At 49.9% G+C, this 26,334-nt stretch overlaps 1 protein-coding gene across 1 annotated transcript; it reads right to left on the bottom strand.

Moving 5' to 3' along the window:
* Positions 1 to 6,115: 6,115 nt before the first annotated feature.
* Positions 6,116 to 15,335, bottom strand: LOC306835143 (leukocyte elastase inhibitor-like; the record flags this gene model as incomplete). The annotated part of the gene is made up of 9 exons (XM_079361572.1): positions 6,116 to 6,595; positions 6,690 to 6,870; positions 6,957 to 7,046; positions 7,193 to 7,270; positions 8,820 to 8,962; positions 10,895 to 11,012; positions 11,199 to 11,333; positions 11,748 to 11,936; positions 15,150 to 15,335. 9 exons carry the CDS (start codon positions 15,333 to 15,335, stop codon positions 6,369 to 6,371), a joined length of 1,347 nt encoding a protein of 448 aa, XP_079217698.1. The 3' UTR covers positions 6,116 to 6,368.
* Between the last annotated feature and the right edge of the window lie 10,999 nt (positions 15,336 to 26,334).

Raw genomic sequence — 26,334 nt, 5'->3', positions numbered from 1 at the left:
TCAGGCAGGTACATCCATCAACGAGAGTCACACCCAGACGTGTTCACGGCCGTGCCGACGGGTGTGCTCTGCAGGAGGTGGCACACACACACACACACACGCTTTATGAAACGCCATAGTGTCAGTTATTAGTTTGATTTAAGTGGAGGATTTATCACCAAACTGTCGACAGCCCCGGACAGCGGCGTGACACCATGTTGTCGCTCCATGGTGTATGGGAGTAGCTCAGTCCGCACCATGTACCAACATGAGTCACTACTCAGCCTCGGCGTCTTGCCTAGAAACTTTCCATCAACAGATGGCAGAAGAGGGCCTGGAGATGGGAACTGCCCGAACATCCTCAGCACACCTACACCCTTGTCTGTCAACGCTACTCGCTCCACTGGCAGTAGTGGCAGGGGCCTTGATAGTCCAGAGGATGTCCAGTGCTCATGTCCCCAGCATATGGCGCCACCACGGCCTATGGCACTGCCATTTCCATGCACAACAGCCGTATGAGGAAATGGTTGCTCGACAGGTACGCCTCGTCTACGTTCAACACCTGCCCCCATTGGGCCTTGCCTTGTATGGAGGGGCCACCTATTGAAATTCATGTAGACCCAGCAGCCACGCCTAAAGCATGCCACACCCCAGCCAACGTGCCCCTGCACTGGCAGCAGAGTCCACGATGACCTCCTCCGTGACGAGGCCCTTGGTGTTATTGAACGCGTGCCTTATGGTGAACCTGTGACATGGTGCCATCGCATGGTGGTCACTCGGAAGCATGACGGCTCCCCCCGCAGGACTGTGGACCTCTCACCCCTCAACAGGTTCTGTCAACGTGAGACGTTTGCCACTGAATCCCCATTCCATCTCGCCTGGCGCATCCCAAAGGACACTTGGAAAACGGTCACTGACGCTCGGAATGGCTATCATAGTGTGCCTTTGCATGAGTCTGATCGTCACCTGACGACCTTCATCACGCCCTTTAGCCGCTGGCGCTACACCAGGTTACCTCAGGGCTTCCTGTCTTCAGGGGATGGCTACAATCGCAATGTTGATGCCGTCCTCTCTGACTACGAACGCAAGGAACGGTAAGTTGATGAGACCATTCACTATGACACTGACCTTGAACTACACTGGTGGAGGACGATTGACTTTTGAACCCAGACAAGTTCCAGTTCGCAAAGAAGGATGTTGACTTTGCTGGTTTCAGGGTCTCGGACACCACCATCGAGCCACTCCCGAAATACCTGGACGCAATCTGGGATTTCCCCACTCCAGACTTCACGACAGATATCAGGAGCTGGCTTGGCCTAGTGAACCAGGTAGCCAACTATGCCCAGCTACGTGACACTATGGTGCCGTTCAATCCTTTCCTCAGCCCTCAGTGCAAGTTCTCCTGGTCTTCCAAACTAGAGGACGCCTTCCAGGCATCCAAGCAGGCCATAGTTGAGGCCATCAGTGAGGGTGTGGAGAAATGCGACATGCAGAGACGCACTTGCCTCCGCCCCGACTGGTCGAGGCGCGGAATTGGTTACTTCCTTCCCCAACAGCATTGCGGCTGCACCTCTGGCATACCAGACTGCTACCTAGGAGGATGGAGGATCAACCTCGCCGGGTCGCGTTTCCTGTCCTCAGCAGAGCAACGCTATGCACCCATCGAAGGGGAGGCCCTAGCGCCTGGGGCCTTGAGCAGACGAAATACTTCACCCAAGGATGTGACAACCTCGTTGTGGTTACCGATCACAAGCCTCTGGTGAAGATTTTCGGCGGCCGCACACTCGATGAGAATACGACCTCTCGCCTGTTCAGACTCAAGCAACGCACTCTCCCGTGGCGTTTTGACATTGTGCACCTGCCTGGTGTGAGCAATCATGCTGCTGACGCAACCTCAAGACATCCTTCTCCCTTAGGCTCAGCAAACGGGCTCTTGCTGGGCTCACAGAGTGTGGCTGATAACACAGAGTCAGCACTCATGGCCTCCATCCGTGAAGATTCACAGGACCTTGGTGCCATCTCATGGCCCCTCCTTGCTCAAGAGACAGCGGCAGATGCGTGCCTCGTCCACCTCCTTTACCTCATCGAGCATGAGGGGAAGATTGACGTGACCGACCCCACTCTAGCTAGCTTCTCATCAGTCTGCGAGTCTATCTACGCACAGGATGGGGTCCCGCTATACAACAACCATGTTGTTGTCCCGCCGTCCCTAAGTCGCAGAGTTCTCTAGCATCTCCACACCGCCCACCAGGGGACTTCAGCGATGGAGCACCGCGCCTGTACCATAGTTTACTGGCCCGGAATGGCAAGAGACATTCTGGCCACCAGGACCGGTTGTGCTGACTGCAACCGCATTGCCCCATCACGAGCAGCCACGCCCCCCCTGCCATCCTCGCCTCCATCCACCCCATTCCAGGCGGTGTTTGCTGACTTCTTTGACTACGCGGGTCACAACTACTTGGTCATGGGAGACCGACTCTCAGGCTGGGTGGAGGTCCTGAGCTCCTCAGCAGGCACCGACACCAGAGGCTCAGCTGGTCTGGTTCGCCACCTCCATTCATTCTTTGTGACCTTTAGTTTGCCGGGGGACCTCTCAAGCGATGGCGGCACGGAGTTTATGGCTGGTGGTCATTATGGTCGCAGACTTTCTCTGGCTATGGCATGTCAAGCACTGTGTGTCCTCCGTTAGCTTTCCACAGTCGAACGGCAGGGCAGAAGTTGCTGTGAAGTCTGCCAAGCGCCTTCTGGCGTCCAACACTGGCCCGACTGGTCGCCTTGATCATGACCGCTTCCTGCATGCGATGTTGCAACTGCGCAACCCACCTGACCCTGACTGCAACCTCTCACCAGCACAGATTATTTTTGGCCGTCCACTCCGGGATTCACTTTCCTTCGTCAATAGACTGGAAAAGTTCTCAAACCTGCATGTCCGGCCGCTTTGGCGCCAGGCGTGGGCGGCAAAGGAAGATGCTCTATGGACTCAGATGTCAACCACCACTGAGTCTCTGAGGGCTCACACTAGGCCTCTCCGCCCGTTGAAACTTGGTGAGACAGTATTCCTCCAGAATCAGCTGGGCCTGAGCCCACGCAAGTGGGACAGGTCAGGGGTGGTGGTGGAGTCGCTGGGTCACGATCAATACCGAATAAGGGTTGATGGGTCAGGTCGTCTGACTTTGCGCAATCTGCAATTCCTCCGTGCCTATACTCTGGCCTCCCCCTACACCCAACAGTGGCCACCTGCGCCGCCAATGCCCTCAGTGCCGGGGGGTGAGACCTCACCTGTCAATCTGTGCCCTGCAACGCCCTAGGAATTGGCTCTGCTACCAGAGGATGGACCCCAGGGCACAGTGTGGGCTCCAGCCTAAGTTAGGTGGGGGGCATTGAGACTGCTCTGGGGGGCACAGTTTGCGCGCGTTTGCATGCACGCGCCTGCGCGGACACCTTTGTGGATGTAGCCCAGGGGTCGGCAACCCTAGGCACGCTTGCCACGCTAAACTCTTCTTCTATTGTGTTGTTACCATGACAACTTATAAATAAATCATTCTCCTGGCTGGTGCAAGTTGAAATGCAACAGATATAGCCTTCGTTTTCTCCTTCATTAACTTTTTATATTTAATACAGTGCGTAAAAATATGTGATTTTAAAATGCAATCATCACTAAATGAATAGGATTTGTTTTACACCAAACACATTATGGAACTTGGAGGGGCATAGTGGCTCGGAGTATCAGTGTTTCCACTGTAGGCCTATGCCTAAGCCCCATATAATGACACACGATTCATAGGCTAGCCTACTGATAGGTTTAATGTGCATTTCCACCTCCTTGGACCTTCAACTTCATGTTGCTCTTCATCAACTACGCTATTGTGCACCTCTAGCCTGTGGACTGGCGCTAGCTAGTGATTGGCACCTGTAATTGGTGGACGTTTGATGACATCAGAAACCAAACCAGAATTGATGGAGAAAAAATCAATCTCTTAAGCGCTAGGGGGGGGGCACGGCCCGCAAATGCCCCTCCCATAGCGCAGACACTGCCAGGGCATGGTCCCAGTTGCGGACCCGCCCCCTGACTTTGAGCCTCATGGTGACCCTGCCTCTATGGTTGTCGCACAGGCCGTGCCGTGACAGGCGTCACTGCCCGCACCCCCATCACCCCAGCTCTCACGTCCGAGCCGAGCAAGGAAGCCCCCCAGGCACTATGAGCCTGAGACTGGCCATTGGATATAACTCTGAGTCCGTTAACCTATCCTATAGCTTTCCGGACTGGGGGGATGGAGGATTTATCACTGGCCACTAGGGGGCAATGTAGGATATTGCTATGACCGGCTCAGTTAGGAAGCGGCCATATTTGTTGATATGCACATGTTCATGTCAGGGTGGTTTGATTGTGCTGTTCAGCCTAATTCATGTAAGTTGTATGTTTAATGTTTTAGATCTAAATGAATACAACAGTTGCATAATATGTGTAATGCTGTAATATGTAATGATCCATGTTATATTGTATGTTCACATTTAAAAGTTATTACTATTTGTTTATACTGCAATTGTTTGTATCATTGTAGGGCTCCTTCATCTCTGTCATTACAGAAATAATTCAACATTGAGGAGTGTTTCTTCATTAAGGATTTTCAAAGAGAACTGAGAACTGAAAATCAGAACATCGAGTTTCTGTATCTAGCGCATAGGACTCCTGAGGCAGCTGACGGGTACAGGCCAGGCGTTCCGCAGCCCGGGCGGTCGTGGAGGCAAAAACTCGGGCCTGGGAGGAGTTCGGGGAGGCCATGGAGGAGGACTTTCGGTCGGCCTCGAGGAAATTCTGGCAAACCGTCCGTTGCCTCAGGAGGGGGAAGTAGTGCTTCACCAACACTGTTTACAGTGGAGGTGGGGAGCTGCTGACCTCAACTGGGGATGTAGTCATGTCTTCCACTGAGGAAGCAGAGGCTGAGTGCTCAGAGGTGGATTCGTATATCACCCATGATGAAGTCACTGGTCTTGTTGGCTCCATCGAACCCGGACCTTCAGCGCGCACTGGGGCGGTTTGCTACCGAGTGTGAGGCGGCTGGGATGAGGATCAGCACCTCTAAATCTGAGGCCATGGTTCTCGACCGGAAAAAGATGGCTTACCCGCTTTGGGTCGGTGGGGAGTCCTTGCCCCAGGTGGAGGAGTTTAAGTATCTCGGGGTCTTGTTCACGAGTGGGGGTAAGATAGAGCGTGAGATCGACAGACGGATCGGTGCGATGTCTGCAGTCATGCGGTCGCTGTATCGGTCCGTCGTGGTGAAGAAGGAGCTAAGCCGAAGGGCGAAGCTCTCGATTTACCGGTCAATCTGCGTTCCTACCCTCACCTATGGTCATGAGCTCTGGGTCATGACCGAAAGAACGAGATCTCGGATACAAGCGGCCGAAATGGGCTTCCTCCGTAGGGTGGCTGGGCGCACCCTTAGCGATAGGGTGAGGAGCTTGGTCACCAGGAAGGAGCTCGGAGTAGAGCCGTTACTCCACATCGAGAGGAGTCAGTTGAGGTGGTTCGGGCATCTGGTCCGGATGCCCCTTGGACGCCTCCCTAGGGAGGTGTTCCGGGCATGTCCCTCCGGGAGGAGGCCTCGGGGTAGACCCAGGACACGCTGGAGAGACTATGTCTCTCGGCTGGCTTGGGAACGCCTCGGGGTCCCACCGGAAGAGCTGGAGTAGGTGTCTGGGTTGAGGGAAGTCTGGGTGTCTCTGCTTAGACTGCTGCCCCCGCGACCCGGCCCCGGATAAGCGGTAGAAAATGGATGGATGGATGGAGTTTCTGTATCTTCTTCTTAGCGACAAAGAGAAACTTTGACCTGAGTGAGGTCGACCCTGGTGCTCGGTGTTACACGTTTTCAGAAGCTGACCCCCCCAAAAAAATAATTAATTTAAAACAACTTTAAAATAAATCACAAGCCAACTTGTGAGCAGATGACTAACGTACGTCTCTAACGTTTCTGTTTTCTCCTCAGCTTGAGAAAGTCTTCTTCAGTTTGACATGCAAAAGATTTAAAACAGGATTCAACCTGACTGATTCATCACTCTTGTCAAATCAAGCACCATAGTTTCCATTCAAAGGCCTCTGAACATATCAGGGTCCTAAAACACAGGAGGACTACAGAGGGGGCTCCAGGATTATCCTCTCAGCTACAGGAGATGTATCTCACCCCCTCATGGGCCCCAGGTGTCAGACCCTTTTTAAAAGTGACTCTTTATGTTCATTTATATTTTTTATTGAAGTCAATCAAACTTTAAAGAGGCTGAAACAACGAGACAAAGCCAGGAAGAAAGAGACACATGCAAACAGAGAAACAAGAGAGGAGACGCAAGGCACAGGTCTGTCTGTCCCTCCGTGTCTGTGGGACGTCCAGCCGTGTTCACTCCGGACTGCAGAATCGACCTGCAAAGAGGGTGGTCTTGGTGAGGATGTGTTTGATGAAAAAGAGGAAGGGGTGGTCAGCGATGAAGGTGAAGGGGATCTCTACAGAGCGTATCCCAATGACAACACCAGTGGCAGCGGCCGCCTCTGTTCCCTCCTCATTCACGTCCACATACGCCTTGTGGACGACCTTGGACAAGACCAGGTCGTTGGCTGGAGACATGCCTGTCACAGAGGGAGAGGGAGAACCCGCTGGTCAACCACTCAAACTGAATCAGCGTTTTAGTTTTTGTGTTTAAAATACAAAGCCATGTCTCACCAGAGAAGTCGCTCATGGACACATCGAAAGCGTCCAACATGCCCATCTTCTTCAGGACCTCGTTCAGGTCGTACGTCTCCTCCAGCTTGAATCGAGGAAGCTTCACCTCCACCGACCCCTGATTCATCATGTCCGGACGAGACCAATCCACAAACTTCTGATGGGTCAGCTCCGACTCCAGCTGGGGAGGAAACAACGTCAACCATCAGGGTGTGTTTTACATATGTTCAGTGTGTGTGTTCAGTGTGTGTGTGTGTGGTCCTGTACCTTCTCCAGGCCTGTGCTGTCGTCCTCGATATCATTGGGCAGGAAGATGATCATACTGAGGTCCTCACCTACGTAGGGCATCTGTATAACCTGCAAAAACAACAAAATAAAAACATTCAATCATCTTCCAATCAGAAGCTCTCCTTTCCACCAAACGTGTCAAACATATTTCATTAAGATGTGTTCATAAAATATTTAAATATCACTTTGCATGGTGGAAAAAAACACAGACGCACCTTGATGTTGATCTCAGGAATGTCCCTGTGTAAGAATTTGCTCTTCTGTTGCATCATCTTCACCGGCTTGGTGTCGTTCTGTAAGACAACAAAGAGACAAATCAAAGTGTTCAAGTACAAAAGTTGAGTAATGGACAAAATAAAGAACGGGGAGGATGAAGTCCGCGCACCAGAAGCTACTCCACTTAGCATGTAATGGGGAAACTGAAGGAGTGAAACCGTTTCTGATAGAGTCGGCTGTTTTTGAGCACGTTTCATTTGGACACACCTCTCCTGACGCTGCGACGCTCTGAAGCCATGCACACCTTTTACACCTGTTTCATTTTGTGAAATATCTTTTGGTCCAGCATTTTTCTTTGTAAGGAGCACGCTATCTTTCTGCAGGCGTCACCACTTTCACAGGGTTAGTCCAGCAACAAACTCATACTTCTAATTTGTTTCCGCTTTGTCTCTGCTAAACGTCTTAATGTATCCTGCTGAACCCTGTTAACCCTTTCTTTTCCTTTTTTAACTGTTTGCTTCCTTTATTCATACGCAAGACCTTCGAGGGACAGCTGTTGCAAATTAAAGGCAGGATTTGTCCTTTTAAAAAAATAGCACGATTTTGAAAGTAGCATTCCCTCATTGCTCCGTCTGCAACCTCCCCTCTGTGCTCCCTCTAAAGCCACGCCCCCTCCCTTGATTTCATCAGAGAGCAGGGAGACAGGGAGGCTGTGATTGGTTCATCAGAGAGCAGGGAGACAGGGAGGCTGTGATTGGTTCATCAGAGAGCAGGGAGACAGGGAGACTGTGATTGGTTCATCAGAGAGCAGGGAGACAGGGAGGCTGTGATTGGTTCATCAGAGAGCAGGGAGACAGGGAGGCTGTGATTGGTTCATCAGATTGGTACCTCGTGGCAGACATTGGTTGAAGTTTTTACAGACTTACAAACTGATACAGACGATGGATTTACGTTGTTCCTTTTTCAGAGAATCTGAGTTATTAATTTCTGTCAGGAACTAAAGACTGGAGTCTAAAAAAGTGTTTCTGGAGGAAATGACCGACCTTGACTTTAACAGCCTCTGTAAACACCATCATTCTTGCATTGAATGTATTGAATCTGTCTCTAACAAATAATTAAATAAACTACAAACAAGATGCAACATGATGTAAATACAGAGTAACTGAGCGAAAGAAAGCAGCTGTAAAGGCCAATAATTTGACTCCTTTTAGTTTTCGTCTATGGTGGAGTTTTGGGGCTTTTATTTTGAAGGCTTCCGTTAACCGGAAGTGTGGTACAACGGTAGTTTTGGCAACGAAGAAGAGTAAAAGACGTTGATAGAGAGTAAGAAGTTAAACAGTAGAGAAACATTGAAGAAAACAGTGTTTTGGCATCAGTCAATTGGGGAACAATTACATAAAGAATATTTCAGTTATGTAAATGTTTATTGCAAATGTATGACTTTCTATAAAGTTAAGGAAGGAAATTAATGAGCTGCTCAGTTAAAACACGTTTGTAATTATTGTTTGTTTTTTGCTCAGCTCTTACGTTGATGAATGACACCGACGGACATTAAAGGCATTTATCACCAGTTCTGGCCTTCTTTATATTGACTGGATGCTACAGCAGCTATTCGGCCTGTGTTACCTTATTTACTCTAAACTGATACTCCACAGTGTCCTCCTCCTTGAACTGATGGTTCCATTTTCCCTTGAAGTAGACGGCGTTGATCAGCGCCAACCGGGTCGAGTCATTCACCGAACCCTCAGCCAGCAGGTCCTTGATTTTACCTGGAGAGCAGCGACACTGTTTAGTGTGAGGCTGGGTGTAGATACAGATACAGATACAGAACAGAGGAAGGCACTGCTGTTGTAGTCTAGACCACACTAACCGAGCCCAGAGCAATCAGAAGTCCGCCCGAGGCGAGACCTCGAAAAAGACTTTCTGGGCTGGTCTTGAGACCAGGAGTGATTCTGAGAACTACAACACTTGAAGGTACCTCATTTCTATTCAGGCTCTCATTGGCTAATAAAGGCTGTGAACCCAGAGTGGGAGGTCCTAATTTGGCCAAATGAAGTGTCAATCAAAAGGTCAGAGTACGGCCTCCTTTTGGATGTATTGCAATTAAGAGGAAATCTATAATGAAAATGGATTATAAGAGAAGCTAGAGTGAGAAATCTGGATCAGCCAGTGGACGTGATCATGGAGACTCTTCAGTGCAGCAGAAAGGTTTTTATTGGAATATGGTGATCGGGGAGTTTAGAAAACCTTCACTTGGCGAATCAAAAACTGTAAAAATCATTGTTTATCGGGGGTCTGACAGATGTGTAGATTGTGGCTGCTGTGGTGTTTGGATCTTGAAATGATTCACATCAAAATCACACAAATCCAAGCTTTCTATCGACACACGACAGCAGTGATCAACAGTGACATCACGTCTGACACTGTGGTCAGCAGCACTGGAGCCCCCCAGGGCACAGTGCTGGCCCCTGTTCTCTTCACCCTGTACACCTCGGACTTCTGCTACAACTCTGAGCTGTGTCACATACAGAAGTACGCTGACGACACAGCCATTGTCGGGTGTATCAGGGATGGCAGGGAGGAGGAGTACTGGACACTGGTGGGGGACTTTGCTGCATGGTGCCACACGAACCAGCTACAGCTCAACACCTCTAAGACCAAGGAGCTGGTCATTGACTTTGGGAGGTCCAGACAGAGGATGCAACCTCTTCTGTTAGAGGGAGCTGAAGTGGAGGCTGTGGACTCCTACAAATACCTCGGGCTGTGTCTAGACAATAAACTGGACTGGACAACACACACCAACCACCTGTACGGGAAGACACAAAGCAGGATGTACTTCCTAAGGAGACTGCGGTCCTTTAACATCTGCAGCAAGTTGCTGGGGATGTTTTACCAGTCCGTGGTTTCCAGCGTGCTTTTTTACACCGTGGTATGCTGGGGGGGCAGCATATCCAAACAGCACACATCCAGACTGGACAAACTGATCAGGCGGGCCGGCTCTGTGGTCGGCATGAAGCTGGACTCTCTGGTGACGGTGGCAGAGAAGAGGACACTGGACAAACTGCTGGTTATTATGGACAATGCCAGCCGCCCTCTGCACACTGTCATCAGCAACCAGAGGAGCCGGTTCAGTGAGAGACTGCTCCTTCCCAAGTGCAGAACCAACAGACTCAAGAACTCCTTTGTCCATCAGGCCATCACGCTCTACAACTCCTCACTTGGGGGGAGGAGGACTAGAGCACACGGGACAGAGGGGTAGGAGTCGGAGCGTCTTTCTTTCTTTCTTTCCTTCTACCCTCACTGTGCAATAACACATGGACACTTTCACTCGTATGTGCAATAATAATATCAACCTAGTGCAATAATCGCAACAATAATCAATCATTGCCTTTTTTGTATATTTTGCTTCTTCTATGCATATTTCTGGTATTTTCCTTCCAACGGAAGAATGTTCTATTATTTATGCTATATTATTCTTTATATTGTTACTTACAATACCTTTTTGTATTTTGTGTTACATTTTTATCTTTATTTTTTACTCTTATTGTATATGCTGCTGGAACCTAAATTTCCTGAGGGAGTCATCCCAAAGGATCAATAAAGTTCAGTCTCAGTCTAAGTCTAAGTCTAAGTCTAAGTCTGATATTTACACGTGTGTGAATCACCGTGAGAATGAGAAACCCCTTCTCATGAACTCCCACCTTGTGTGTTCTTCTCCACCCAGTCGTTGATGTTGACCCGGGCTTCCTCTGCCTTATGTTTGAAGTCCACAGACTCCAGCTCGGCGCTGTAGTGCTTCTTTGTGTCTGCGATGAAATCCTGAAATGAGAAAAGTCTCATTTGAATATAACATCACAGAGAGAGGAAACCAGGGACTCCGAGCAGGAAGATGTAACATGGGACTTCACTGTTGAAAACATATGTTAAAATAAAGGTCATTTAAATCATTTCCTCCCTCGTTGCTTGATTTCTTTTTGCTTCCTGGTAGTTAAACCGAGCACACACCTTATTAAATCTGTAGGACTTCTCTCCGTACAGCCTGTTGGCCACACTCAGCGCGTACGCAGCGTCCTCCTTGTTCAGCTTTTTCAGCAGCTCTCCAAACTTAACGTGGACTTCATCACCACTCTGTTTGAGGCACTGCAAAGAGCCAGAGGAGAGCTGTGTGTTAGCGTCAAACACTGAGACAGACAGAGGCACGAGCACAGCTTGTGGACCCTTTGTTGAGCTCCCTGTTAAATGATGAGAAAAGACCCCAAACATCATCAAGAGCTGATGATTCAAACCTGAAACCTCACTGAAGACAGTTAGAATAAATACAACAAATCCATGGGAGAGGTTTGAAATAATTAACACACCTTCAAGTTGTTTGATATTTTATCAAAGTTATGATATGACACAGTAATTTCCCTAAGCTGAAATGATCTGCTTGTTTTATGCTTCCAAAGTTACTCTTTGCAAATCCAAATTCTGTCATCAAAGTTTTTGCAGATGATTGAAAACATCGTCACTTTGCATTTCTTTCGTTCAGTTTTTTGTTTTTTTTAATACAACCTGGCACAGGTACGCTGGCAGCATGCTTTGCATCTGCGACCGGATCGGGAACTGCATACTCGTTCTCATCTGAGTCTGCTCCATCATCGGCTGGTCTCCCTCCTCGGTCTTTGGTTGGTCTCCCTCCTCCGTCTTTGGTTGGTCTCCCTCCTCCGTCTTTGGTTGGTCCCCCTCACAGAATCCCAGGACCTAAAGGGGGCAGGAAGTCTGTCTTATCATGCGGATCATTAAATTCAACATCTTTCGTTTTGGGTGTGTTTGGCTTCGCAGAATGATGCAAAGCGTAAAGGAAATACAGAATGCTCCCCCTGACAGAGGATGTCAGAGGACAGTAGGGCCCTTGCACTCGGCCTTCTCTCCACCTGTACTTTCACAGGAATGTCCCATCATGGTAAAAAATGATCGCTAACTTGATTGGAATCTAATTAATTAATCGTCCTGTTTTACCCACACACACTGACATCTTCCCTTCTCTGCAGTTTTTTAGAGCATGGAGACGGCTCTACAGAAGAAGAGCTCGCAGAAGAGCCTTCAAGATGCAGCTTGATGAAGATTTAACATGTTCTGCACGACGGCCACCGCAATGCATCCTGGTATATGTAGTCGCTCACGACAGTACCCTGCAAGGAGAACGACTCTCAGCATGAACACACTCTGCAGTTCTCTAATGGCTCATACAAAACTGTCTGCACACGCACACACACACACACACACACACACACACACACACACACACACACACAGCCAGGCATGCATGAACACACAGGAGTTCCTGTATCCCTGTATCGTAATGTGTCCTTTATCACAGAAGCAGAAACTGTGTTGAAGCTTCTCTGACAACAATGGAGCAGCCAGCATGTCGTCTTTCTAACTTTAGATTCTGCTCCAGCAGCAGAAAGCTGCTCAAACTAGGATCAATGTTGAAGATGCTTTTGAAACATGTTAGAAAGCTTTACAGACTCATGCAGAGCTGGCTAAACACTGAAGCTACAGTGTCTCTACATGCAGAGCTGGCAAAACACTGAAGCTACAGTGTCCACCACATGCAGAGCTGGCTAAACACTGAAGCTACAGTGTCCACCACATGCAGAGCTGGCTAAACACGGAAGCTACAGTGTCCACCACATGCAGAGCTGGCTAAACACTGAAGCTACAGTGTCCACCACATGCAGAGCTGGCTAAACACGGAAGCTACAGTGTCCACCACATGCAGAGCTGGCTAAACACTGAAGCTACAATGTCCACCACATGCAGAGCTGGCTAAACACTGAAGCTACAGTGTCCACCACATGCAGAGCTGGCTAAACACTGAAGCTACAGTGTCCACTACATGCAGAGCTGGCTAAACACTGAAGCTACAATGTCCACTACATGCAGAGCTGGCTAAACACTGAAGCTACAGTGTCCACCACATGCAGAGCTAGCTAAACACTGAAGCTAGTGTCCACCACATGCAGAGCTGGCTAAACACTGAAGCTACAGCGTCCACCACATGCTGACCTGTGTGAGAGGAGGGGGGAGACAGCTCCCTGTGATGATTAGAGTTTAGACTGCAGTACTCATTTTAAACACCAGGGGGAGTGACAGACTGCTCATTTCACTTGTGTGTTGGGAATCTTCACGTGAAAACTGAACCTTCTATCGAATACAATTAAAACAACATTTAGATTTCAAAATGTGTGAATATGAGGAATAATGTAGAAGATAATTTAAATAACTCTGTACTGATATTTTTTGTCTTTGGTTGACAGCTCGTAGAGAAATCTGAACTCTTCCTCCAAGCCGGAGCAGAAAGCACCACGGCACGGAGTGAGGAATGACAGGACTCGTAACTCTGTGTGCCACACCTCGTCTCCCACACAGAAAAAAAAACCAAACCTGCAGTGACCAAAACTTGTCCTCCCGTCTCCTCTAACACACTGCGGCACTCTGCGGTGACCAGAAACTTCTTACTGCTTAACTCAGACATGACTGAAGTTATAGTGATTGGACCTAAGAACCTTAGAGAGACTTTCTCTGATGATATGACGGCCCTTAGTAGTATTAGTGTAGCCTCTAGTACCACTGTCAGGAACCTAGGAGTTCTGTTTTATCAGGATATGTCCTTTGATTCATACATTAAACAAATTTCAAGGACAGCTTATTTTCACCTTCGTAATATCTCTAAGATCAGACAGATCCTGTCACAAAATGATGCTGAAAAATTAGTTCATGCATTTGTTACCTCCAGGTTGGATTACTGTAATTCTATTTTAGCAGGGTGCTATGGTAAATCTCTAAAGACCCTTCAACTCGTCCAAAACGCTGCAGCTCGTGTTCTGACTAGAACTAGGAAAAGGGACCACATGACTCCTGTATTGGCTTCTCTCCACTGGCTCCCTATAAAATCTAGAATAGAATTTAAAATCCTTCTGCTCACTTACAAAGCTCTAAACGGTCAGGCACCATCGTATCTTAAAGAGTTAATTGTACCGTACTATCCATCAAGAACATTACGTTCCCAGAATGCAGGCCTGCTTGTGGTGCCTATAGTCTCTAAAAGTACTATGGGAGGTAGAGCCTTTAGTTATCAGGCACCGCTCCTTTGGAATCGTCTACCAGTCGGGGTCCGGGAGGCAGACACACTAGGTACTTTTAAGAATAGACTTAAAAATTTTCTTTTTGATAAATCTTATAGTTAGGGCTGGTTTAGGACCAGCTCATAGTTATGCTGCTATAGGCCTAGACTACCGGGGGAACTGGCACCAGGATCTCTTATCTCTCTCTCCCTCTTTCTCTTCCAGCTTTCATATCTTATTACTGCTTGTCACTATCTCTATATTCTAATCTCTCATTTTTTTGGGGAGCTCCTGAGCTCTCTGAGCTCTCTGAGAAGATTTCTGCCTGTTAAAAGGAAGTTTTTTCTTACCACGCTATGACGGATTAAGCTGGGCTCTTGCAATATAGCCATCAGTAAGGTCCTTTACCTGCTTTTTGTAAACATAACAATGAGCATGGTCTCGTTACCTGCTCTTTTGTTAATGTTAACAGACAAACAGTAAGGTCCTTTACCTGCTTTTGTAAAGTGTCTCGAGATAACGCCTGTTATGAATTGACGCTATATAAATAAAGATTGATTGATTGATTGATTGACTGCGAGAACATGTAACTATCTATGTGCACATGACACGACTTGAAAGTCCAGCCCCACCCCTTTCTTCTTTGTCTTTTCCTGCAGTAATGAGGTGGCTTCATTCCAGCAGCACGGTGAACCAGACTGACTTCATGACATTTGAATGTCTGATTCTGCTCCAGATGGGTGTGTTAACATGCTACCTGTGACTTTTCCCTCTGTATTATCACACCCTGTTTAGGCCAATGTGTGTGTGTGTTTGTGTGTGTGTTTGTGTGTGTGTTCTGTACCTCTGACATCTGTGCAGCCGTGTTGCCTCTGGCGCCCAGCATCACCATGGCGAGAGCTGACGAGATGCTGAGGGGAGAGTAGAAGATATTGGCCGTCTTGTCGTCTTCGCTCAGCTTTTTGAACAAATCCAGAGAGAAGGTGTTGTTGGCCTTGGCCAGAGAGAGAGGTGGTGATGTTGAAGCCATGGCGTACAGTAAAAAGAGGAGACTTTTAGCATCCATTGGTATCTCACTGCCCTGTATGAAGAAGATAAAACGTTTCAGACACAAGTGAAGGTGAGGAAGTTTCTCCTTCTGCGAGAAGAAGCTGAACGATCATTTGAGTCTTTGGCTTCAGGGGAGGAAAAGGTGCCTGAAGCAGCTCCAAAAGGGGCCTCGCATTGACCATTTCTTCCTTAGAGGTAGGTCAAATCAGTCGATTGAATTATGTGGCCTAAATCCTGCCAGAAAAAAGAGTGGGAAAACACAGATATAGACCTTGTCCATCTTCTAGAAGGTCTCAAAGGTGGTGTCGAAAGAAAGCTGGACAAGATGGGAGAGATCATCTATACCTATGGCGCAGAGAGATTTGGGGTTAAAAGCAGCACACAGAAAGAACCCTCAGCCAAGCCCATGTCCAGAAGACAGTAAGAAATTGAGCGGCTGGTGAATGAAAGAAGATGCCTAAGGAAGCAGTGGAAGAAGGCCACAGGAACCGAAAGGAATGGGCTGGAGGAGTTACAGGCAGACATCAAGCAACGCCTTGCAACACTGAGGAGAGCAGAATGCCTGAGAAGGCAACGCAAGAAGAAGGAGCGAATGAGGACTGCCTTCTATAGAGATCCCTACAGGTTCGTCAAGGACATCTTTGCCAAGGAGAAAACCGGGACCCTCAAAGTCCCTGTTTGGGAATTAGAGGAGCACCTGAAGAAGATCTATTCTGACAACCAGAGGCATGAACCTGTCATAATTCCTGATGATGTGCCACCAATCCAACCACCTATGCACCAGATGGATTCAAGGCCTCCTACATGGAGCAAGGTTGAGAGTGCAATAAAGCGGGCAAGAACATCATCAGCCCCCGGGCCCAACGGTGTCCCATATAGGCTTTATAAGAACACGCCAGGCATCAGGAAGTACCTCTGGAAGCTAATGAAAGTGGCATGGGAAAAATGTATCATACCTAAGGCTTGGCGAAGGGCAGGAGGGACCCTAATTCCAAAAGAGAAGAACTCCTCAACGATAGACCAATTCCGTCAGATCAATCTTCTCAATGTGGAGGGAAAGATATTCTTTAGTGTTGTGGCGAAAAGACTTTCAGTATTCCTGCAATGTAACAACTTTGTGGACACTGCAGTGCAGAAGGCAGGCATAGGTGGCTTCTCAGGATGTCTGGAGCATGCCAACACCAACTGGCACCAGGTACAAACAGCCAAGAAGGAGAAAAAAGATCTACATGTGGTCTTTTTAGACCTCGCAAATGCCTTCGGGTCAGTGCCTCACGAGGTGCTGTGGGCAGCGTTTGACTTCTTCCAAATCCCAGAGGATATCACAAGACTGGTCAGAACCTATTTCCAGGACCTCCAGTTCTGTGTTACAGCACAGTCTGTTACAACAACCTGCCAGCGCCTGGAAGTAGGGATAATGGCAGGCTGCACAATTTCTCCACTTGCTTTCACAATGGCCATGGAGCTCATTATTCGAGCATCTCGATGGGTGGTAGGAGGAGAACGTCTGAAGAGTGGGCTGCGACTTCCTCCAATCAGGGCGTATATGGATGACATGACGACCATAACAACAACAAAGGCATGCACCAGACGACTACTGGACAAACTCCAGACAAACATCAGATGGGCACGAATGGAGATTAAACCCAGTAAGTCCCGCAGTATCTCTTTGATCAAAGGCCAACTGTCCAATGAGAGGTTCCACATCAATGATGAGCCGATACCAATGATACAGGAGAAGTCCATCAAAAGCCTTGGCCGCTGGTATAACGCAAATCTCAAAGATACCAACCAAGTGGAACAACTCAAGCAGGACACCATCTGTGGCCTCAAGCAAATCAACAACACTGCTCTCCCAGGCAAGTTGAAGCTGTGGTGTTTCCAGTTTGGACTGCTGCCTCGTCTCGTGGCCTTTATCTATGTACGAGATCACCCTTTCTCATGTGAATCGGTTGGAACAATTGGTGAACGCACAAGTGAGGAAATGGCTGGGACTACCCAAATGCCTCAGCACCATAGGCCTGTATGGTAATGGAGCCCTCTCACTGCCAATTTCAAGCTTGGTAGAGGAGTACAAATGTGCTAAAACAAGGCTTGAGATGACGCTCACAGATTCCAGGGATCCTTTTGTCAGAGGTGCCGCTATCACCCTGGCAACAGGTAGGAAATGGAGGCCTGTGACAGCAGTGGCACAGGCGAAGGCAGCTCTAAGACACCGAGACATAGTGGGGAAAGTCCAACAAGGAAGACAGGGCCTAGGACTAGGAACAACAACACCCACATGGCAGAAGGCAACACCATCTGAACGTCGGCAGCTGGTGGTTGAGGAGGTGCGCCACCAGGAAGAAGCAGCCAGGCGTGCAACTGCAGTCTCTCAAGTCAAGCAGGGCCGCTGGATGAAATGGGAAGGTGTGGAAAGGAGGAAAATCACCTGGAGCGAAATGTGGAGCATGGAGGCCAACAGGGTTAGTTTCATCATAAGAGCAACATATGACATCCTACCCTCTCCAACTAATTTACATCTCTGGTTTGGGGAGGACCCAGCCTGTCCCCAGTGTGCTGCACCAGCAACCCTTAAACACATCCTGGTAGGTTGCAAGACCAGCCTCAACCAAGGCAGATATACCTGGCGCCACAATCAGGTGCTGAAATGCCTGGCGGCCGAGCTTGAAAAGAAGAGGGTAACCACCAACACCATGCCCCTGAAATATCTTCCCCTGACTACCTTCTCTAAAACTGCTTTTGTTCAGGAGGGAGAGAGGCAGTTGATCAAGTCTCTGAACCACTCAAGCCCACTGGATGCAGCCCGGAATTGGGAAATGAGTGTTGACCTAGGCCAGAGGCTCACTTTCCCACCGGAAATTGCAGTGACCAACCTGCGCCCAGACTTGGTCCTCTGGTCCATATCCTGTCGACGAGTCTTCATCATCGAATTGACAGTAACGTGGGAGGAGGCCATCGATGAAGCTTACGAAAGGAAGAGCCTGCGGTATGCCAACTTAGCAGCTAATGCAGAGGATCGGGGCTGGAGCGTTAAGGTGCGACCAGTAGAGGTTGGCTGTAGGGGATTTGTAGCCAGTTCCACCACAAGGCTCCTGAAGGAGGTCAGCATCAGAGGGCAGACTCAACGGAAGGCCATCAAGGAGCTAGCCAGTGTTGCTGAAAGGAGCAGTCATTGGTTGTGGATGAAGAGAAAGGAGACAGTTTGGGCTGCCAAATGGCCGCAGGGTGCCCCCAGTGTGACACACGCACAGGTCTGATCAGCCTGTGGCGGGCCAGCCACAGAGGAGGGCGTCTTGTGAGAAAAGGCCGAAACGCCCTAAGACTCTGTGGTACACAACTGATGATGTGTTGGACTGGTGGCACCAGGCGGTCAAGTCCCAAATCTCTTAATCCAACCCCACTCGGAGAACACCTCCTTCATCATTATGACTGAGCTGATCATCATGGGATTGTAACACCTAGTCCTAGCAAGAATCCTGGCACATATCGATCTTATTCAAACCTAAAGAGAACTCTGCAATGACTTGTTTTTGTTTTGCAACCTCCTCCACTTTCTAAATGTGTGCAGACAACATTCTCCAAAGCTAACCACACTCAGTAAAACCCCATTACTGGCTAGCCAGGAGCTCAGTCCTGCTCTCTCTTCTAAAAATCCGATCTCACAGAGGCGTCGTCCTGTACTCACCTTCAGACTGAAGTGATCCAGTGAAAGAAAGTAAGACTTGTTCTGGCTCTGTGGGGTTTTTCTTTCTCTTTGCGACCAGGATCAGGCAGGTCCTGCCACAGCTTGAGGAAGTTTCAAATCACACCCATCAACGAGAGTCACACCCAGACGTGTTCACGGCCGTGCCAACGGGTGTGTGCTCTGCAGGAGGTGGCGCACGCACACACACACCCTCGCTTTATGAAACACCATAGTGTCAGTTATTGATTGGGTGATTTCATGTTGCTCAATGGTGTATGGGAGTAGCTCATTCCACACCATGTACCTCTCCTATGAGTCACTACTCAGCCTCGGCCTCTTGCCTAGAAACTTTCCGTCAACAGATGGCAGAAGAGGGCCTGGAGATGGGAACTGCCCGGACATCCTCAGCACACCTACACCCTTGTCTGTCAACGCTACTCGCTCCACTGGCAGTAGTGGCAGGGGCCTTGATAGTCCAGAGGATGTCCAGTGCTCATGTCCCCAGCGTATGGCGCCACCACCACGGCCTACGGCACTGCCATTTCCAGGCACAACAGCCGTATGAGGAAATGGCTGCTCGACAGGTACGCCTCGTCTACATTCAACACCTGCCCCCATCGGGCCTTGCCTTGTATGGAGGGGCCACCTATTGAAATTCATGTAGACCCAGCAGCCACGCCTAAAGCATGCCACACCCCAGCCAACGTGCCCCTGCACTGGCAGCAGACAGTCCATGATGACCTCCTCCGTGATGAGGCCCTTGGTGTTATTGAACGCGTGCCTTATGGTGAACCTGTGACATGGTGCCATCACATGGTGGTCACTCGGAAGCATGACGGCTCCCCCCGCAGGACTGTGGACCTCTCACCCCTCAACAGGTTCTGTCAACGTGAGACGTTTGCCACTGAATCCCCATTCCATCTCGCCTGTTGCATCCCGAAGGACACTGGAATGGCTATCATAGTGTGCATTTGCGTGAGTCTGATCATCACCTGACCACCTTCATCACGCCCTTTGGCCTAGTGAACCAGGTGGCCAACTACGCCCAGCTACGTGACAATATGGTGACGTTCAAACGTTTCCTCAGCCCTCGGTGCAAGTTCTCCTGGTCTTCCGAACTAAAGGAAGCCTTTCAGGCATCCAAGCAGGCCATAGTTGAGGCCATCCGTGAGGGTGTGGAGATCTACGACATGCAGAGACGCACTTGCCTCCGCCCCGACTGGTCGAGGCCCTGAATTGGTTACTTCCTTCTCCAACAGTATTGCGGCTGCACCTCTGGCATACCAGACTGCTGCCTAGGTGGATGGAGGATCACCCTCGCCGGGTCGCGTTTCCTGTCCTCAGCAGAGCAATGCTACGCAGCCATCGAAGGGGAGGCCCTAGCGCCTGGGGCCTTGAGCAGACGAAATACTTCACCCAAGGATGTGACAACCTCGTTGTGGTTACCAATCACAAGCCTCTGGTGAAGATTTTCGGCGACCGCACACTCGATAAGATTACGACCTCTCGCCTGTTCAGACTCAAGCAACGCACTCTCCCGTGGCGTTTCGACATTGTGCACCTGCCTGGTGTGAGCAATCATGCCGCTGACGCAACCTCAAGACATCCTTCTCCCTCAGGCTCATCAAACGGGCTCTTGCTGGGCTCACAGAGTGTGGCTGAGAACACGGAGTCAGCACTCATGGCCTCCATCCGTGAAGATGCACAGGACCTTGGTGCCATCTCATGGCCCCTCCTTGCTCAAGAGACAGCGGCAGATGCGTGCCTCGCCCCCCTCCTTTACCTCATTAAGCATGAGGGGAAGATTGACGTGACCGACCCCACTCTAGCTAGCTTCTCATCAGTCTGCGAGCCTTTCTATGCACAGGATGGGGTCCCGCTATACAACAACCATGTTGTTGTCCCTCCGTCCCTAAGTCGCAGAGTTCTCTAGCATCTCCACGCCGTCCTCCAGAGGACTTCAGCGATGGAGCACCGCACCCGTGCCATAGTTTACTGGCAAGAGACATTCTGGCCACCAGGACCAGTTGTGCTGACTGCAACCGCAATGCCCCGTCATGAGCAGCCACACCCCCCCTGCCATCCTCGCCTCCATCCACCCCATTCAAGGCGGTGTTTGCTGACTTCTTTGACTACGGGGGTCACAACTACTTGGTCATGGGAGACCGACTCTCAGGCTGGGTGGAGGTCCTGAGCTCCTCAGCAGGCACCGACACCGGAGGCTCAGCTGGTCTTGTTCGCTACCTCCGCTCATTCTTTGCGACCTTTAGTGTGCCGGGGGACCTCTCAAGCGATGGCGGCACAGAGTTTATGGCCGGTCGCACGGCAGACTTTCTCCGGCTATGGCATGTCAAGCACTGTGTGTCCTCCGTTGGCTTTCCACAGTCGAACGGCAGGGCAGAAGTTGCTGTGAAGTCTGCCAAGCGCCTTCTGGCACTGGCCCAACTGGCAGCCTTGATCATGACCGCTTCCTGCATGCGATGTTGCAGCTGCGCAACACACCTGACCCTGACTGCAACCTCTCACCAGCACAGATGATTGTCGGCTGTCCGCTCCGGGATTCACTTTCCTTTGTCAATAGACTGGAAAAGTTCTCGAACCTGCATATCCGGCCGCTTTGGCGCCAGGCGTGGGCGGCAAAGGAAGATGCTCTACGGACCCGGATGTCACACACCACTGAGTCTCTTTGACTTTGACTTTTTTATTTATTGTCCCCAAGGGGAAATTCTTTTCCACAGAGTATACAGTTTTAAGGGCAGCACGTCGACAGAGGGTGAACACAGGCACAGGGAGATACATGTGAGACAACAGGACATACATGTGGGGCGACAGACAGTGATAGGGCATACAGTGACAGGACATACAGTGCATATGGTTATGGGGGGACCGGGGATCGGGACTGAGGTGGATTTTTATTTAGGGCTGTAATGACTGCAGGCACCAGGCTTCTGCCGTATCGCGCCCTCCTGCACAGCAGGGACCTGTACCTGCGTCCGGAGGGCATGATGGTGAGGTGGCAGTTGAGAGGGTGGGTGGTGTCCAGTGCAATTGTGTGTGCGATGCGTGTGATGGCCTTTGAGTTGAGTTCTGACAGGGTGGGAGTGGGGAGACCGATTAATTTGGCTGCAATGTTTGTGACCCGGGTGAGTTTGGTTCGGTTTTTGACAGTGAGCATGTTGAAGAAGCAGGAGGAACAGTAGAGCAGGATGGGCTGGACGATGCTTTGATACGGCAGGAGGAGGAGATGGGGGGCGACATATAGTCCTTTAAGTTTCCGGATGGCGTGCAGTCTTTGGTGGCTCCTTTTTTGAATGTCCGTTGTGTGCTGGTCGAAGGTGAGATTGTTGTCTAATGTGAGTCCGAGGTATCTGAAGCTGTCAACAGTTTCAACTGTGTCGTTGTTAATGAGGGTGGGGGGCTGGGGTGATGGGGTGCCTATTATTATTTCTTTTGTTTTGTTTACGTTGAGATGGAGGAAGTTAAGCTTACACCAGTGTGAGAAGTGAGTGACAGTGTTGTGGTAGTCTGTGGTGGAGTTACTGTCTGATAAGAGGGCGAGGATGGCAGTGTCGTCAGAGTATTTGAGGTAGGTGGTGGTGGGAGAGGGGCTGGTGCAGTCGTTGGTGTACAGGGTGTAGAGGAAGGGGCTTAGCACACAGCCCTGGGGGGCGCCGTTGTTGGTGATGAGTGGGGGTGATGTGGATGTGCCTACCCGAACAGCTTGCCGTCTGTCGCTGAGGAAGTTGTGCAGGAGGTGGATCAGAATGGGTGGAGTGTTGAGTTTATGTAGCTTCTGGATGAGCAGGTGCCTTTGGATGGTATTGAATGTGGAACTGAAGTCCACAAAGAGGATCCTCGCGAAGGTGCCTCGGGAGTCTAGGTGCTGGAGGATATGTTGTAGCAGGCAGGCAACAGCGTCCTCTGTGCCCCTTTTTTCCCTGTAGGCGAATTGGAGAGGGTCCAGATGAGGTTTCACAGATGGGAGGATGACCTTCAGCAGCAGTTTTTCCAGGCACTTCATTAATATGGGAGTGAGGGCGATGGGGCGGTAGTGATTGAGGTCGGAGGGTCGTGGTTTCTTGGGTACCGGGATTATTGTTGCGCTTTTCCAGAGGAGGGGTATTGTGGCAGTCAGATATGACTCACAGAAGAGGGAGTGGGCAATAGGAGCCAGTTCTGTGGCACAGGTCTTCAGCACCCTTGCTGGGATGCCGTCGGGTCCTGGGGCCTTGGATGGGTTACACCGGCTTAGCTGGTGGCGCACTTCCTCGACTGTGAAGGGGGCAGGCTCATTGGGATCAACTGGGGGGAGAGCCTTGAGAGCTTCCCTGCACTCTTTGGAAAAGTCCTGTGTGTCGAAGCGGTTGAAAAAGGAGTTCAGTTCAGTGGGGGGGTGGGTGGCGTGAGATTTTGTTTTGTTGTGGGTGGGTTCGTATCCGGTGAGGGATTTTACCATTTGAAAGGCTTCTTTTGTATTCATGTGGCTAAACTTATGCTCGAGTTTGTTTTTGAAATGGATTTTAGCCATGAAGATTTTATTCTTGATGTCTCTATTTGCTGATCTGAGACCAGTAGTGTCTTTGAGCCTGAAGGCTCTGTGTTTTTCTCTGAGGCTATTCTTGATGTCGGGGGTGATCCAGGGTTTTGAGTTGGGGTACTTCTTTATGATTTTTACTGGAATGGTGGTATGAATGCAGAAGTTGATGTAGTCAGATATGGCAGTGACTTTGCTGTTCAGATCTCCGTCGAAGATGTCCCAGTCGGTGCATGCCAGGGACCCTTGGAGTTGTGCGATGGAGTCCTCCGACCATTGGGGGGCGCAGTGGGACTGTGGGAGGAGACGTTTGAGTACTTGTTTGTACAGCGGAAGTAAACAGATGACGTTGTGGTCTGCGAGTCCGAGCGGTGGATACGAGCTGGTCCTGAAGGCGTCGGGGATGTTTCCATAGCAGAGGTCTAAAGTGTTGTTTTTTCTGGTGGGAATGTCGACATACTGCTGGAATGTCGGGAGCGTGGAGTCGAGTCTGCAGGCATTGAAGTCTCCCAGGATGAGTATCGGAGCTCCGGGGTACCTAGCTGCCATGGCGTTAGCATCCTCGGCTACCAGTTCTGATGCTACTTTGATGTTGGCGCTGGGAGCGATGTACACACAGCTGACCACCACAGTTGGAAATTCCCGAGGAAGGTAGTAGGGGCGAAGAGACACGGTGAGCAACTCCACGTTGGGCAGGCAGACCCTCCGGTGGGTTTTGATGTTGCTACACCATCTGTCGTTGATGTATAGACAGACCCCACCGCCTCTTGTTTTCCCCGAGTTCCTGGTTCTGTCTTACCTGATGATGGTGAAGTTGTCGAGGCTAACCTCGTCGTCGGATACTGACTCGTCCAGCCAGGTCTCAGTCAGGGCGATGATGCAGGTGTCCCTGAAGGCCCTTTCCATTCTGCACCGGGCATGGAGCAGGTCCATTTTGTTCTGGAGGGAGCGGACATTTGAGAGGATAGTGGAGGGGAGAGGGGGCTTGAAGGGCCGTCTCCTCAGTCTGCTTCGGATACCTCCGCGGAATAGCTGCCGCCGGCTTGATGTTACATAGCGGTGAGTTACGGTGGAGCAGGAGTTCGTCGCGGCCATAGGTGAGTAACCCATTGATGGTGCTGGGTTCCGTCACAGTAACGATGAGTGGTTCACTGAGGGAATTGTTTCTGATCATGATAGTTACCCGATCCCGATAACAGACATACACTGGTGGACATTAACACTGCTGAACATACACTGGTGGACATTAACACTGCTGAACATACAACAAGACGAGGACAGGTGTGACGCGCAGCCGAGCACAGGTACACTGGTGTTGTCGCAGCAGAGCATGCACCAATACTGGTTGTGAGATAGCTCACACTAGGCCTCTCCGCCCGTTGAAACTTGGTGAGACAGTATTCCTCCAGAATCAGCTGGGCCCGAGCCCACGCAAGTGGGACAGGTCAGGGGTGGTAGTGGAGTCGCTGGGTCACGATCAATACCGAATAAGGGTTGATGGGTCAGGTCGTCTGACTTTGCGCAATCTGCAATTCCTCCGTGCCTATACTCTGGCCTCCCCTACACCCAACAGTGGCCACCTGCGCCGCCAATGCCCTCAGTGCCGGGGGGTGAGACCTCACCTGTCAATCTGTGCCCTGCAACGCCCCAGGAATTGGCTCTGCTACCAGAGGATGGACCCCAGGGCCCAGTGTGGGCTCCAGCCTAAGTTAGGTGGGGGGCATTGAGACTATCTCTGGGGGGCACAGTTTGCGTGCGTTTGCATGCACGCGCCTGCGCGGACACCTTTGTGGATGTAGCCCAGGGGTCGGCAACCCTAGGCACGCTTGCCACGCTAAACTCTTCTTCTATTGTGTTGTTACCATGACAACTTATAAATAAATCCTTCTCCTGGCTGGTGCAAGTTGAAATGCAACAAATATAGCCTTCATTTTCTCCTTCATTAACTTTTTATATTTAATACAGTGCGTAAAAATATATGATTTTAAAATGCAATCATCACTAAATGAATAGGATTTGTTTTACACCAAACACATTATGGAACTTGGAGGGGCACAGTGGCTTGGAGTGTCAGTGTTTCCACTGTAGGCCTATGCCTAACCCCCCATATAATAACACACGATTCATAGGCTAGCCTACTGATAGGTTTAATGTGCATTTCCACCTCCTTGGACCTTCAACTTCACATTGCTCTTCATCAACTACGCTATTGTGCACCTCTAGCCTGTGGACTGGTGCTAGCTAGTGATTGGCACCTGTAATTGGTGGACGTTTGATGACATCAGAAACCAAACCAGAATTGATGGAGAAAATATCAATCTCTTTCGTAAAATTGGTGTCAATTTTGAGTGAATAATGAGCGAGTCATGCAAAACGCAATCTGATGCAATATTTGACAGCTGTGAATGAACAAAAAATCATTTTGATTTTTTTGTTATTTTTACACGCCATGATTGAGAAGACAATGTCAAGGTAGGGACTCTATATACTGCCTTGGATACTTGGAGATAAATTAACTATCGGGGGTTCCCTAGCGTAAAACAAGTTCACAAATCATGGGGTGACATGTTTGGGGGGGCCTGGGTAACCGCTGGGGGGGGGGGGCACAGCCCGCAAATGCCCCCCCATAGCGCAGACACCGTCAGGGCATGGTCCCAGTTGCGGCCCCGCCCCCTGACCTTGAGCCTCATGGTGACCCTCTATGTCGCACCGGCCATGTCGTCACAGGCGGCCATATTTGTTGATATGCACATGTTC

This window comes from Symphodus melops (assembly GCF_947650265.1).
Source record: "Symphodus melops genome assembly, chromosome: 14".
Taxonomy (NCBI): Eukaryota; Metazoa; Chordata; class Actinopteri; order Labriformes; family Labridae; genus Symphodus; species Symphodus melops.
This window is presented reverse-complemented; position numbering and strand designations above follow the sequence as displayed.